The sequence below is a fragment of the Callithrix jacchus genome, chromosome 5, assembly GCF_049354715.1.
Source record: "Callithrix jacchus isolate 240 chromosome 5, calJac240_pri, whole genome shotgun sequence".
NCBI classification, from domain to species: domain Eukaryota; kingdom Metazoa; phylum Chordata; class Mammalia; order Primates; family Cebidae; genus Callithrix; species Callithrix jacchus.
The window spans coordinates 25,918,405-25,935,434 of record NC_133506.1 but is presented as its reverse complement, the minus strand read 5'-3'; the positions used below and the strand labels follow the sequence as shown (position 1 = coordinate 25,935,434).

General features: G+C 43.1%; 1 protein-coding gene across 12 annotated transcripts in view; it reads right to left on the bottom strand.

The window, feature by feature from the left end:
- SCP2D1 (SCP2 sterol binding domain containing 1) overlaps window positions 1-17,030 on the bottom strand; it is a 241,637-nt gene that overhangs the window by 80,472 nt on the left and 144,135 nt on the right. For 6 of the 12 annotated variants that reach the window (XM_078371471.1, XM_078371467.1, XM_078371468.1 and 3 more), the window contains one exon: window positions 11,645-11,793. The exons of 5 other annotated variants lie outside the window; for them this stretch is intronic. Coding sequence is in view for 2 of the 7 variants with exons in the window: in XM_078371477.1 (XP_078227603.1) it covers window positions 11,701-11,793 (93 nt within the window). In the remaining 5 variants the exon portion in view is untranslated. Of the gene's footprint in view, window positions 1-9,784; window positions 10,391-11,644; window positions 11,794-17,030 lie in introns of those variants that run through there. One more of the 12 variants, XM_078371478.1, reaches the window with a different exon arrangement.

The window sequence follows — 17,030 nt, the reverse complement described above, 5'->3', positions numbered from 1 at the left end:
AGCTGTGCCTGTTTGCCCCAGAGCTCCCCATTGGCATCCACCTATTCACAATCACTCACAGCATGGCCCCCATGGTGGGGACAGGTGACCCAGGTCTCATTGATGATATTTTGCATACTGGGGAGACCCTGGTCTGCTACAGTCAAATTTCTTCCTTTGGCTTCTGCTTGGATGACCCAGGAGGCCTCTTGTCCTTCTCATTCTGACTCCTCTTCATTCTTTTGGCCTCCTAGATGGCAAGGATGCTTTTTATGAGCGAGGAGCAATAGTAAGTTTTTGTATTGATAAGTAATACACATGTGTGGGAGAGTCACATTCAGTGCACATGACTCGGATGAGCAGAAAAACAGAGATACAGCTTCTGGGAACTCTGAGGCCGGATAACTAACTGGACGACAACTAGCCAAAGCCTTTCTCATAGAAGAACCATCTTGTTAAAAGCACCAATTTTTTAAACAAGAAACAGTGCTGTGGAAGGCGGCTCTGGCTTGCTTGCACTCTGCCCCTGGGTGTCATAACTAGATGTCATAACTTAGATGTAAAACACTCTAAGGGGGGCCTAGTTCTCCAAAGACAGAAAGAGGGAATGAGGAATTTGCACAATAGTCTGATTCATGGCACTTAAAGTCCTTGTGTCATTGCATTATAGTGTAAAGTAGTAAATGACAGTCACAGTGATGAACAGGAGGCTTCAAGGAAGGTTTAAACCATACAGATCCTCTGCTTCAGAGGATCTGCTATAGAAAGCATTCTCTCCCAAGTGCTCAAAATGTTTCATGCCTTGACATTTAAAGGCATACGTGATAAATGCATTTACATGGAATGTTGTATTCTCAAAGAATATTGGATAAATGAGATGTAAGTGTGTTCATGCTTTCTCTTAAATCACTGACTAAAAATCATACGTTGAATAATTCACAAAATATAGACCACAGTAACAACCTCAGCATCGGACTGGAAATCCCTGTGAGTCTCCTGTGAAGGCTCCTATTCTGTATGCATCAGAAGACAGTATCAGTTATCCACAGGCTAAGCCACCTGCAGGCCGGAGTCCTTGGGAGGTTATTTTCCAAGTCCACTCCTTGGAAATGCACTCACCAAGCGTGGGGAGATGGCATGGGAAAGGTGAATGTTCCCTGACCCAGGCCACCGGTTTCATCACCCAATTCAAGAGAGTGAGGATGCCACAAACACACACCAGTAATTGCTGCTCACATCTACACACAGAGATGAGGAGGTCATGGGGTGATCTCCATTCTTACCCATGCTTGGCCCTTATCTACCTAAGCTCATGTGGCTGCAGTCAGAGGATCATGCTCCATCTTGCCACACTCCCTCAGCAAGACAATCTGCTGTTCCTCCACAGCACCTCCCAAGTCTGGTCACTTCCATTCCAAGCCATGTTATCTGCTCCCTGGAACACTTTGAACATTTTCCCAAAGCACTTTTCTGCTTCCAGTCTTGCTTGTTAAAGCCCATTCTCTAGACAGCAGTGAGTGAGTGATCTTTTTAAAGCAGCAATTAGACCAGTCACTCCCTGCTGTGAGCCTCCAAAGGATTCCCATCACTCAGAATGAAATCCAAAACGTGTACATGGCCCAAAACTTGACCTGTCCCCTGCTTACCTGCCTTTCAACACATCTTCTGTCATTCTTGCCTTATTCACATTGTTCCAGCCACATCAGCCCTCTTACCAGCAGGCCTTCAACACATCGAATCTGTTCCCAAACTCAGTATCTTTGCAATTGGTGTCTTGTCTGCCTGGATGCTCTTTGCCCAGGTAGTTACATGGCTGGATTCACCATCCACCTAACTGACACCTCCTCAACAAGGCCCTTTTTAATGCCCCAGCCAGAAGGCAGTCCCTTCCCACCCAATACCCTCCACCATATAACTTCCTTCTCAAGGAATTATCTTGCTTACCTAAGGCACTTACTTGGGTTTTTCTATTTCTTCCTCCTAAAATCTTGAGATCAGAATCTTTTTTTTTTTTTTTTGAGATGGAGTTTCACTCTTGTTACCCAGGCTGGAGTGCAATGGCACGATCTCGGCTCACTGCAACCTCCGCCTCCTGGGTTTCAGGCAATTCTCCTGCCTCAGCTTCCTGAGTAGCTGGGATTACAGGCACGCGCCACCATGCCCATCTATTTTTTTGTATTTTTAGTAGAGACGGGGTTTCACCATGTTGACCAGGATGGTCTCGTTCTCTTGACCTCGTGATCAACCCGCCTCGGCCTCCCAAAGTGCCGGGATTACAGGCTTGAAACACCACGCCCAGCCGAGATCAGAATCTTTACCTACCTTGTTCGATGCTGCATGACTAACACCCTGCATGGTGCTTGGCACATGATAGGTACTAAGTAAGTGTTTATTAGATGAATTCACTAGTTTTCTTTAGACTTCAGGAGATATGCCATTTGAGCAGTTGCATTGGCTGCCATTTTGTTTAAAGAGAATAAACTGAGCTGTAATTTAGTCTAAGGTTTATTTGAATATCTATGAACGGTTTACCAAAGCAGACCAAATACAAAAGAAAAAAATCAAAGATCTAAAATTAAAACCTTTTCTCATTCCTCTGTTCTCCTTTAGATGTACTTCCTTCTTTCCCCACTGTCCCCAATCTGAACGTGCTTAAACATTTGAGTATAGCATTTGGTTGGCCAGACAGAGAGCATGTAGTTCTAGGTTAAGAATAGCTACATGCGGCCCGGCGCAGTGGCTCACGCCCATAATCCCAGCACTTTGGGAGGCTGAGGCAGGCAGATCACGAAATCAAGAGATCGAGACCACCCTGGCCAACATGGTGAAACCCCGTCTCTACTAAAGTACAAAAAATTAGCCGGGCATGGTGGTGTGTGCCTGTGGTCCCAACTACTCAGGAGGTTGAGGCAGGAGAATTGCTTGAAATCAGAAAACAGATGTTGCAGTGAGCCAAGATAGCACCACTGCACTCCAGCCTGGCAACAGAGTGAGACTCTGTCTCAAAAAAAAAAAAGAATAGCTACATGCATTTCTAGTCTTCAAAATCTGCTTAAGCAGTGGTTCGCAAAATTTAGCATCATCAGAATCATGTGGAAGGCTTGTTAAAACACAGATCGGTAGGCCCGGTGTTGTCCTAGAGCAATTCATACCAGCTCATGCGAGCCATTGTTACATTTCCAGGAACTCTGCAAGCCAGTTGTGAAACACAAGCTATCATTAAAAAGTAAATTATAAAAATGTGTAGATTAAGAAATTATGTGAAAACCAAATTGCATTAGAAGCAACTTCCTAATTATTATACTATGTATGTCTATTGTCTGTGGAGGATATTTACATTTACCCCATCTGTACGATGGACATAGTGCCTAATGACGTGGGGCCACACGTCTCTTTCTAACTCCTTGTTCAGTGGTGTCATGCTGTGGCTTAAAACTGGCCATGATAGAAATATTGACACCACAGAAATGAGCAAATGGGCTTGATCTATTATTTTGTTGAAAGTCTAGACTTAAGAAAGTATTGAAAAATTGTAAAAATACAGGTTAACTTACAAAATATTAGGCTGTAGCTATTATACTGTGAATAGAAAAAACAAGTTGAGAAAACAGTCATCCAACATTTGAAAACTATTATCTGATTCAGCAAAGAAATTGCTTATGTCACTGATAAAACAAGTGACATTGTGACATATGTCTTCATTTTGTTTCACTTTCATCCTACTTCTTAATATAAACAAAAATATCAACATTCATGTTGGAACTACACTCATTCATCAACTGCAACCATAGGTTGTCTCTGATACAAGAGTTTGACAAAAAGCAATGAAAGCATTCTGTGAAAGCCAACTGGCTGCATAACATTCATAGTGAAGGATACAGAATATTTTATTATTTGTAAACTATGTGCTACACATTCAACGTATCAGCAAAATTTACATACATAAGTTTTACGTGCATTTTTTTCAAAGAGCCACTTGTTTTTTTTTGTTTGTTTGTTTTTTAAATTTTTTTATTGCATTTTGGGTTTTGGGGTACATGAGCAGAGCATGCAAGACAGTTGCGTAGGTACGCACATGGCAGTGTGCTTTGCTTTGCTTCTCCCCTTCACCCACATTTGGCATTTCTCCCCAGGCTATCCCTCCCCCCCTCCCCCTCCCATTGGCCCTCCCCTTTTCCCCCCAATAGACCCCAGTGTTTAGTACTCCCCTCTCTGTGTCCATGTGTTCTCATTTTTCATCACCCGCCTATGAGTGAGAATATGCGGTGTTTCATTTTCTGTTCTTGTGTCAGTTTGCTGAGGATGACGTTCTCCAGATTCATCCATGTCCCTACAAACGACACAAACTCATCATTTCTGATTGTTGCATAATATTCCATGGTGTATATGTGCCACATTTTTCCAGTCCAGTCTATTATCAATGGGCATTTGGGTTGATTCCAGGTCTTTGCTATTGTAAACAGTGCTGCAGTGAAAACCCAGCAGAGACCCAACAAGAAAAGAAAACTTCAGGCCAATATCCATGATAAACATAGATGCAAAAATCTTCAATAAAATATTGGCAAGCCGATTGTAACAGCAAATCAAAAAACTTATTCATCATGATTAAGTAGGATTCATCCCGGGGATGCAAGGCTGGTTCAACATACGCAAGTCTATCAACGTAATTCACCACATAAACAGAACCAAAAACAAAAACCACATGATTATCTCAATTGACGCAGAGAAGGCATTTGACAAAATTCAACAGCCCTTTATGCTAAAAACCCTCAATAAACTCGGTATCGATGGAACGTATCTCAAAGTAATAAAAGCTATTTATGACAAACCAACAGCCAATATCATACTGAATGGGCAAAAACTGGAAGCATTCCCTTTGAAATCTGGCACTAGACAAGGATGCCCTCTTTCACCACTCCTATTCAATATAGTCTGGCAAGAAAAAGAAATAAAGGGTATTCAAATAGGAAAGGTGGAAGCCAAATTGTCTCTATTTGCAAATGACATGATAGTATACCTAGAGGACCCCATCACCTCAGCCCAAAAACTCCTGAAACTGATAAGCAACTTCAGCAAAGTCTCAGGATATAAAATCAATGCGCAAAAAATCACAAGCATTCGTCTACACCAATAACAGACTTAAAGAAAGCCAAATCAAGAACGAACTGCCATTCACAATTGCTACAAAAAGAATAAAATACCTTGGAATACAACTCACAAGGAACGTAAGGGACCTCTTCAAGGAGAACTACAAACCACTGCTCAACGAAATCAGAGAGGACACAAACAGATGGAGAAACATTCCATGTTCATGGTTAGGAAGAATTAATATCGTGAAAATGGCTATACTGCCCAAAGTAATTTACAGAATCAATGCTATCCCCATCAAGCTACCATTGACTTTCTTCACAGAACTGGAAAAAACCACCATGAACTTCATATGGAACCAAAAGAGAGTCCGCATAGCCAAGTCAATTCTAAGCAAAAAGAACACAGCGGGGGACATCACACTACCGGATTTAAAACTATACTACAAGGCTACAGTAATCAAAACAGCATGGTACTGGTACCAAAACAGAGATATAGACCAATGGAACAAAACAGAGACACCGGAGGCAACACAACATATCTACAACTATACAATCTTTGATAAACTTGACAAAAACAAGCAAGGGGGAAAGGATTCCCTGTTTAACAAATGGTGTTGGGAAAACTGGCTAGCCATGTGCAGAAAGCAGAAACTGGACCCCTTCCTGACACCTTACACTAAAATTAACTCCAGATGGATTAAAGACTTAAACATAAGACCTGGCACGATAAAAACCTTAGAAGGAAATCTAGGCAAAACTATCCAGGACATAGGAGTAGGCAAGGACTTCATGAACAAAACACCAAAAGCATTGGCAACAAAAGCCAAAATAGACAAATGGGACCTAATTAAACTCCACAGCTTCTGCACGGCAAAAGAAACAGTCACTAGAGTGGATCGGCAACCAACAGAATGGGAAAAAATTTTTGCAGTTTAGCCATCTGACAAAGGGCTGATATCCAGAATTTACAAAGAACTCAAACAGATCTACAGGAAAAAAACAAACAAGCCCATTCAAAAGTGGGCAAAGGATATGAACAGACACTTTACGAAAGAAGACATATATGAGGCCAACAATCATATGAAAAAATGCTCATTGTCACTGGTCATCAGAGAGATGCAAATCAAAACCACATTGAGATACCATCTCACACCAGTTAGAATGGCGATCATTAAAAAATCTGGAGACAACAGATGCTGGAGAGGATGTGGAGAAAAAGGAACACTGTTACACTGTTGGTGGGAGTGTAAATTAGTTCAACCATTGTGGAAGACAGTGTGGTGATTCCTCAAGGCCTTAGAAAGAGCCACTTGTTAAACATTTGCCAGCCTACCACCGGTGGGATTGGCTCTCACCCCTATATCTTCAGATTCAGTAGGACTGAGGCAAGACCCAGGAATTTGCATTTCTAAATATTTCCCAAAGGATGTTAGTCCTACTGTTCTGGAAATTACTCTCTGAGAATCTCTTTCTTAAAGGAAAAGGAGAATTCCGTGCTAGGTCTTGTTGATGGACAGACTAGCCACCTCACTGCACTTAGTCACCAGATATGCTATCAAACAAATATTGACTCCTGTTGCAAGAGACATTACAATTTAATTTAAGAAGTCAATATTTGCTTAATAGATGATAAATCTTGAGGCAAAACAAAAAGGGGCACTAACTCCATGTAGCCAGCAGCCAGATCACCAATATGATAAGAAGACAGCTCGACGACTCACACAGTCAATAGATGGTCTCCCATCAGTCTGCCATGTCCCGCAAAATCCCCACTATTAGAATCAACACAGTAAGGTCTTGCTAAGGTGCAAGTATTTTGCCTGGGAGGGAAGAGGGGAACCAACTGACACAGCCTAGACAAAACCACCTGCTTTTCTCCCAGACTAAAGCCACACATTCCTCCTTACTGCACACTCCACCTGCTTCTTGTTTCTTCAGGCAACTAGTTTCTTCAGGTAACTTGTTCCTGTTTCTTTATGAAACTTGGGTTCACAGAAGTACATCATTCACAGCATTTGTGGTTAAGCAGGCAGAACTCTGGAGATGTGCAGCCTAGGTTAGAATTCCCACTCAGCTGAGTGGTATTGTGCTAGTTACTTGACCTCTCTTTGCCTCCGTTTCCTTACAAAAATAGAAATAATCATCCCACCTTATAGGACTGTTTTGAGGATTCAGTGAGTCAATGGTATATATAAAGTGCTTAGAACACTACTGGGCATATGAATAAATGCTAACTAGATCAATAACTCATTTTTGTAATTGGTCCATACAATTTCATTTATATTACAATAATTTTTATTATTTTAATAATCTAATATAATAAACATCTGTGAATATATTATGAGCACAAAACCCTAAATCTGGGAATAATTTATATCTACACATATACTTCTCTTCCACATTCTCCCCACCTCTCCAAAACTGACTTAACCAAAGGTTTCACATTTCCTTTTTTTCCTCTCTTTTCTTTCCTCTTTTTTCTTTCTTCCTTTTTTTTTTTTAAAGACAAGCTGTTGCTGTGTTGCCCAGGCTAGCCTCAAACTCCTGGACTCAAGTCATCCTCCTGCCTCGGCCTCCCAAGTAGCTGGGACTACAGGTCATGCCACCACACCTGGGTTAACATTTTCTTTTTTATTTTGCATATAGTCTTAAAACATTTTTTTTTAAGTTGTTTCACTTTAGTGGCTTTTACTAAAAGTATTTCATAGGGTATATCATTTTCTGGGACTTTGTAAAACTCAGTGTTACATTGAATTGTGTGTAACTGTAGTTTAAATGAACCATTTATTACTTTTATGTAAATTACATGTGGGCTCCATCACACCAAACCAATGCTCTAAAAAGTCTAAAGTTTTAAAACATGCCCGAATCAGGAAGACTCAGCTGGAAAATACAGTCAAGATCCTGGTGTGTCCACCTTCCCCTTACAGAGAAGAGCTTCTGCTAAAAATACTACTGTCTGAGGGGGACAGCCTCCTGCACCCTCACTCCAGTTGTCCTTTATGTCTTACTCTTCCACTTAGATCAGAAATGACGTCCACTTAAGGGGTGGTCACCCAGGGGAGAGTCACTGGACAAAAGACCATGCCAGGCCTCATTCTCCCCATCCTCACATTGGCTCCCCCATCTGCTGCTCCTGGCTCAATGTCCTTGCACTAAGGCTGAGGTACAAGGGGTCAATACCAATCAGGGGCAGAGGATGGACAGGACACAGCAGGGGCATGCTCAGGGAGGACAGGGGGAGTGGCCACACTGGTCCTCAGGTTACACCAGACAGCATGAAAGCCTTGGATACTGGAGAAGAACTGGATGTGGGAGAGAAGGTTGAGCTGCTGGGATGACACCCAGCTGCAATACAGCCTTGCCTCCCAGTAATCCTGGGGTGGGGTCACAGGGAAGGCAGGGTTTAGATTTATCCAGCAACATCCCACAATGTATTTGGAAATGTCTTTCATGACACCTCTAGAATCACAGACTGCCTAAAATTACTATATTTTCTCTCAAGCCAAGATGATGTGGGAAATCTACAGAGAAAAAGTTTTGCTCTTCAATAAGGGTTTTCAATAGAGAACTCAAACAATCCCAGGGACTCCGTGAGGCTGGAAAAACAGCCCTGAATCTTGGATGCCTCTTTGGAAGGTAATTGATCTGTCCTCCTCAAGATGATCCTCTCTCAGGAAGTTGACCACAGGGAGCACAGTGACTCACCTGGTTCCAGCTTCAGGACAAAAACAGGCACCCACTCTTTCTTGCTTTAAATTGGGGTTCAGAAGCATTAATCTGTTACTATCTTGGATGTTCTCTGAGCCTACATCAAAAGGAGCCCCACAAAAGACAAATATTAGCATCACTGTCGCTCAGAGAACAGAGGCTTTAAATGTCAAGGTGGGAAGTGAAAGGAAAGCAGAGAGAAGCAGGGAAGGGCAGGAGAGAAGCACGGCACTAGACTTTTTTTTTTAAAGATGAGGTTTCACCATGATGGCCAGGCTGGTCTTGAACTCCTGACCTCAGGTGATCCACTCACCTTGGCTTCCCAAAGTGCCAGCATTACAGGTGTGAGCCCAGCCAAAGGAAGAATAGCCGAATCTTCCAATGGAGGATCCTCCCCGAGGACCACTCCCTCATCTCTTTAACCATCATCACTGGATTATGCCCAAATTCAAGAATGGAGGAGACAGGAGAACTGCCAGCAATAGTGGGACCTTAGGTGGCTCGATGAAGCACTGACATCACTTTCCTCATCAACAAAATGAGCAATTGGATCAGAGAGCCTGCAGTGTTCCTATCAGTTCTTTCTGTGATTTTGTGCTCAAAGCCAGATTCATTACCTACCGATGTGCACATGTGTGTGAGCATGCAGACACACAAACACACACACAATCGGATCTATTTCTAGTCCTCGTATCAACAAGACTCAGAAGTTCTATGTTATTCTCACTACCTTTCCATGAACCTCAGCATCAGTGGCATAGAATGGATTCTAATAATAAAGATCATGATAGTAATTGCTTTTACAGTAATCATATATACAGAATCTACACTAGCAGTACAGGCAATCAGATAGTGTTTTATATACAATAATACATATTACTACTACATTATAGATATTATTTACTATATTATAGATCACATATTTAAATACAAAGATTACAAATATCTGTTAATATACTAACATATGTTTGTAGTATTTACTATAATAATAGCATATGGAACATATATAATAGAAGTAGACAGCACGTATTAGATGTTGTTTTAGGCTGAATGTTTATGTCTCCACCAAAATTCATAAGGTTGGGATCCTAACCTCCAATGTGATGGTATTAGAAGGCGAGACTTTGGAGACAATTATATCACGAGGGTAGAGCCCTTGTGGTGGGCTAAGAGAAGAGACAAAAGCGTCTCTCTCTGTCTCTGTCTCTCTCTCTCTCACTCTCTCTGCCAAGTAAGATACAAGAAGAAGGTAGCTGTGTGCACACTAGGCATCAAGCCCCCACCAGACCCTCGATCGTCCATACCTTGATCTTGGACTGCCCTGTTCTGTGAGAGATAAATGTCTGTTGTTTAAGCCTACCAGTCTATCATGTTTCGTTACAGCAGCCCAAACTGACTAATATACATACACACTATAGTATATGTGCCATATGTATGTAACATGTATTTTGATACTACACATATACTCTGCAACAAAATACCATGTGTAACATAATAATAGCACTTTTGACAGAATACTTACCATGTATCAAGTCATAACTGACATTTGTCAATTCATTGTTTCCTCATTACAGCCCTTGAGGTACGTACTCCTTTTGCAGATGAGGCAACTGAGGCACAGAAAAGTTAAGATTTGCCCAAGGCCACACAGCCATCAAGTGGCAGAGCTAGGAACTGAACCCAGACACTGTGGTTCTAGAATTGTGGGCCCCTATCTCAAATGGTGTCCACCTGGGGCCCTTCTCTAGTCCCTGTGTTCAGACCACAACAGCCACCCCCACATCACATCCCTCCAGCCATCCTGCCACCATGGCCAGACCGACAGTCCAGGCTCTGACCCCTCTGGTTTGGCACTGAGGTTCCTCCACACACTTCTCCAGCCCCTTGTTTGCTGTCCTTCCCTGGCCCAGGGCTCCACTCGCTGCCCCTCGCCTAGGCCCCACAGCGGGTGTCTCTCCCACCACTCACCCCAAGGCTCTGGGTGTCCCAGGGTCCTGTCCCCATTCTACACCCCCTCCCCATTCTATACACTCCTGCCCTGTGGACCTGCACGTGGATGCTGCCCAGACCCTTGGTCAATCTGCCCAATGCCAAACCCATGTTCCCAAAAACCTCAGCCTAATCCTATTTTCCTGCCTGCATTGCAGACCCCACCATCTGCTTGTCTCCTGACTCCAAACCTGAGAATCACCCTTGGCTTTTCCTGCCTTCTCACCTGCTATGGCCAAGCCCTAACTAACTCTCTGCCTCCCAAATTTCCTCTTGTTTTTGTCCTACATTTCTCTCCTCCTCTCCCCTTGCTCAGTGCACTCCCACGCCTCTCTGGGTAACTGTGTGGACAGGGCAAGTCTACCTGGGTCTTTCTCTGCTGGACCCCGGAGATTCCCTACAGGGCACATTCTGAACTCCCTCGCATGACCAGCAAGAATTTCCACATAAGCTTGTTTCTCTAGGCCTATCTTCCATCACTTCTTTCTTCATATTTTATGCTCAAATAATACATTCCTTAACCACCTCCTTTTTCCTACCTTTCCTCAGATCATTCCCTCTGCCCAGAAGAGCCTGTTAGCCCTGGGTTCCCTCAGTAATGTCATACATCCAGCTTACCTGCGGCCTCACCCTCTCCCAGGCAGCCTTCTTTAACTCCCACCGGCCCTTTTTCTGTCTCCTGAAATCTCCCAGTGCAAACCATGACCGCCCTCACTCCACTGCGGTCAATGTCGCATTGCATGAGCTACTAGAGGGTATGGACCAACTACATCATGCATCTGTGCAGCTTTGTTAAAGTGCACCATGGCCATGCCCGGCCCTAATGGCCCTTCTAGCCCAGGAGCTCGTGAGGCTGGGATTCTGTGGTAACTTACAGCTCTCCATCTCTTCTCTCCCTTATGTCCTCCCTCTTTTCTCTATCGCTGATTAGTCAAAGGGCATCTCCAATGCCAGCCTTTCCAGGGGCAATTTCCTCAGTGTCCACAAGCAGATGTAACCTCTCCCTTCCTTGATCCCTGGAGATCTGGAAGAAGAATTATAGAGAAACAGTCCTGGAGGATTGGGAGGAAAGAAAGAGAAGGAAAAGATAAGAGCAGAGGACGGGCATGACAGAGAATCAGGAGGTCGAAAAGCAATTGCAGGACATGAAACAGCAAAAGGGGAGCAGAGGAGATTTTTTTTTAAATTCCTCTGAGCTAAGAATTATGTCCCCTTTAATGTTCTTTGGAAGATATTTGCAACGATTATAACAGCATGTGCTATTTAATCACCTTTGCTTACTGGACTGTGTTTCTCTGAATGTGACACAGCACTGAGACTGAGCCATTAAAGGGGCTGAATTTTATGTGAGTCATATAAAATTAAACGAATCCTATGTTGTCATGTATACCATATCTCTGCATATACGTGTGCACATGAGTGTGTATGTGTGTGCACCTCATGTATGTGTGTGTATAGGAGCAGAGCCTTCGGATTCTTTACTATCCCTTTGCGCTCAAGGTGGAGGGCTCAAGTACAGATCAGAGGAAGCAGCTCTGTGCAGCTTGGACTGTGAGTTGTCCACGGTTGGTGGTCCCTTCTCCCAGGCACTCACAGAGGAGGTTACTGCGTATCAGGTTATCAGCATTCAGGCTGTCTTCTCCCTAGCACAACCTCTTCTGTCTGCCACAAACCCAGCACAGAATTTTGATAGAAATCTGTTTCCTTTTTGCAGGTAGGCAAATGAAGAGACACACCTCTACTTAGCGACCTGGCTACCTAGACTCCTGTGTCACAAAAAGGCCTCTGGAAAAAGTCCCATGCGGGCACACCCTGACTTCCCAACTCTCTATCCTCCAACTTTCCTTGTGCTTTTCTCACAGACCTCCCTCAAGACCTCCTCCATCTGCCGCTGGGTCCCTTTTACCTAGCACCCCTCTCCAGAGGGCAGTAAAGTCCCATTCCTCTCTTGTGCCTACCGACTTAGCTGCTTCGAGCTTCAGCTGGACATCAAAGGAATCTTCTGCTTCTTTCATAGGAAGGCAGGGTAGCTCTGATTCTGTGGGTGAGTTCACCGGGGTGGGATGAAAAGGTGGGAGGAAACCACTGTCCCTGAATTTGATTCAGTGTTTCTCTACCTGAAATGAGGGCATCTCAACTGCCAAAAGCAGAATTATTTGCTGGTTTGAGAACTTGCTAGCAGGGCTTGGGTACTGACAGCTACATTTACACACATTCCTCCTATAGCATAACTTGGCAACTTCCACTTGTAAATTAATAATATCTATGGACTTTTTTATACAAAATCTGCAGTTGTCTTTCTTCCAGGCCTACGTTTCACTGTGAAGACCCTTCATGTTAACGGCAAGTCCCTCTGCTTAGGCTACTTGTGTTGAATGCCACCATTCTTAAGCAGGTTCTTTTTGATCCCCCAATTCTTCCCTAATAGCAAAAGGTTTCAGTCCAATCCTGTGCACACTCCATATGGCAATTTAAGCCCATAAAACCCTTGGAGATGTAGATAAACTTAGCTCCAAACTCTTATTTTACCACTTGATGAATCCAACATATTACCTGTGATTGCCCCACCATCTGCCCCTGTGTCATTGGGGCTCATCCTCCACCCTAATTCCACTCTCTCTTATCCTCCCACAGTCTCCAAGATGTCCCCTAATGGTGTCCCAGCATTCACAGCCTTGTACAGTGCCCACCCACATTGTGTTAGGGTTAATCTATGTGTCTAATAGTGTATGGCAGAGGAAAGGTATGTCACTTCTGAAAGTAGCTTGTGAAGACTGTGACTTTTGTCCTCGGTCCTCAATCCCTCTCCCTCTCTCTCTGATTCCTTGCTGTGGTGGGCATCATGCTGTGAGCAGCCCAATGGAGAGACCCACCTGGTGAGGAATGAAAGTCACTTGGAAGCAGACCCTCCCACCCCAGTCAAGCTTGACATGTGAGACCTGAACCAACACCATCCAGCTAAGTCAATCCCAGACTCCTAACCCTCAGAAACTGTGTGAGATCATAAATAATGTGAGATAATATCTACTAACTTTGGGGATAATTTTTTACACAGTTATAAATAACTAAAAAGCTCCTCTGTCCATAGTGATAGTGCAAAACTGGGTCCCGTGCACCTTCCACAAGAAATCCAACCATGGGAAGTGTGTTTCACTACAGACATGTGGAGCCATAGGGGAGAATTATGCATATACATGTAGCTTTCCTTTTTCCTGGTTCTTTCTCTATGTACTTCCTCTCAGGACTGCCACCTTCCAAAGACTCACATTGCAGACACATGGCCTTGATGCCAGGTGACAACCCCTGGGACACCTAGTCTGGTCTTTCTCCCAAACCTGCCCACTGTCACATCACATCTGCTTTAAAACAAGGTCACTCTGTACCTACCACTGAGAAAACTGCTTTTTCATGTATCATATTATATAAGTCCTTCCAAACCAACAAATATCCTTGTAACAAGCATCTTTTCAATAACTGCAAACAATTCCATTGTGTATGAATAGAACTAAATTTATTTCTCTAATCCATTTTGTGCTACATTTCCATTATTTCCTGGATTTATAAAAAATACTCCAGTGTATATCCTTGGAAATAAGTCTTTGAAGAGATCTTTACTAATTTCCATGGGATAAATTTCTTGACAAATAAAGGCAAGGAAAGAACTAGATTGTAGGCTGTTATAGCATTTAGTATTCATTTCCTTACAGAGTTCCAAAAATGATTACACCATTTTTGTTACTATTGATATTAGTGTTCTGAGGGGGCCAGCACTCCCCCTTACATTGTGGATTATTTAAATGTGTTTCTGAAATGTTTATCCTTCGTCAAATGCTGTTATTTCAAAACATGGATCCTATGTATTATTTATTTTAATTATAAATGACCTCATTCTTCATCATATTTTTAAACCGATTATTGCTGGTTTTCAGAAAAATTATAGATTTTTTTTTCCTATGTTTTATTTTTAGCCACATTCTTGAACTCTCATGTAGTTTTCAGCAGATTATTTGTCAAACAGAAAATTGCATGATTTGTAAATAATGATAATATCATCTGTAAGTCCAAAAATGCTTTTATATGTTCTAGCTAAGGCTAAGTTCACGATGTGAGTTCTAGCTAAGGCTAGACCATATAGAACAATATTCAGTTATAGAAAGAACCACAGCAACTTTTTCTTATTTCTGACCTTAATGAAAATGTCTCTGTTTCTCCATTAAATGTGGTGGAGTTAGTTAAAGGTCAAGGTTGTAATCAGTTAGCAGTCTTTCAGCTGTTTTCAGTAACAGAAAACTAAATGCAAACTGGCTTGTAACGTGAAATTTAAGTCCCACAGCAAGTCCAAGCAAAGCCTGATGCAGCCAACCAGCTCTCTCCTCAGCCTGTGTCTAAGACCACTTTTCCTCCTGGTCCCGTGGGGCTGCCAGAGGCCTCTCAATGCTGTGTGTTTTCTAGTTCACATACGACAGAAGGAGAACATCCCTCCAGGAACTGTTTTCCCAGGAGCCAGAAGAAATATCCTTGTGCCACACTGGCCCAACACACAGTCACTTGCCCATTCCTGAACAAATCATGATAGCCAAGTTGCATATGTCATGCTGCTCACCTTCAGTCAATTTAAAAATAGGTAGAGAGGCTACCCTGGGAAGTTGGTGGATTGGAGGCAAGACTAGCTTGCAGCTCCCAATAAGACAAACAGAGCAGAATGTGGAGACTCACATTGTGAACTTTTGCTCCTAAGAACCACCAAAGCAACATACTAAGAAAGCCAAGAGAATCCACAGACGTTTTGAAGAAACTGGATCACAGCTGCAGGCTCCCTGAGATGCCAAAAACCTGTGAGTCTGCTTGCTTTCTCAAGAGAGAGGCTGGTAGTCAGGGACAAGTTCTCAGCCCTGGCCACTGGCTGCCTGGAAATAGATTCGGTGCTGTTGGCAGGGAACAGTGGGAGTGAGACTGGCCTTTAGGACTGCCAGCTGCATAAGAGTGAGGTAAAGCTAGTGACTGCCAGCTTTCCCCTACTTCTCCAGCAACCTGTAAGACTCGGCAGAGGCAACCATAATCCCCCTGGGAATATGACTACACTGGACTAGGAACCACACCCCCATTCCCCACAGCAGCCACGGCAAGTCAAGCCCAAGGAGAGGCTGAGCTCAGACATGCCTATCCCTCCTTCCACCTGGTGGTCTTTCTCTACCCACCCTGGTAGCTGAAGAAAAAGGTCATAATCTCTTGTAAACTCTATGGCTCCGCCCTGCCCACCACATGAGAATCCTGAATACTTAATCAGGTGTCCCTAGGGCAAGTCCCTGCAGCCGATGTGCTCTTGAAAGTGCCACCTTCTGGCTGGAGGACGGCCAACATGAAACCAGCACCATAAAAAAAATACAACCAAGGAGCCTCACAGAGTCTGCATCACTCCCCTGCTGCCTCCACTGTAGCAGGTGCTGGTATCCATGGTCACAAGATCTGAAGACGGATCACATCACAGGACTCTACAGATACGCTGTAGTACCAGCCTGGTGCCTGGTAGCTCCACTGGGTGGCGTGATCCAGAAGAGCAAAACTAATCACTACAGTTTGGCTCTCAGGAAGCCCCATTCCTGGATGGGGGAGAACATCACATCAAGGGAGAAACCCATGAGATAAAATATCTGAACAGCAGCTCTTGAGTTCCAAGTCTTCTCTCTGACATAGTCTACCCAAATGAGCAGGGACCAGAAAAACAATTCCAGTAATATGACAAAACAAGGTTCTTTAACACCTCCAAAAGATCATATGAGCTCACCAGCAATGGATTCAAACCAAGACCAAATTTCTGAATTGACAGAAGAAGAATTCAGAAGGTCAATTTTAAGCTAATCTAGGAATCACCAGAGAAAGGTGAAGTCCAACTTAAAGAAATCAGAAACATGACACAGGACTCGAAAGGAAAACTCTTCAGTGAAACAGAGAGCATAAACAAACAAATTCATAGCTTCTGGAAATCAAGGACACACTTAGATAAATGCAAAATTCACCAGAAAGTCTCAGCAATAGAATTGAAAAAGCGGAAGAAAAAACTTTAGAGCTCAAAGACAAAGGCTTTTAAATTAACTCAATCCATCAAAAACAAAAAATAATTTTAAAAAATAAATGAAGCCTGCAAGAAGTTTGGACTCAATGTCAAAACCTAAGAATAATTGGTGTTCCCAGGGAAAAAGAGAAACCTAAAACTCTGGAAAATATATTTGAGGGAATAATCAAGGAAAACTTCCCTGACCT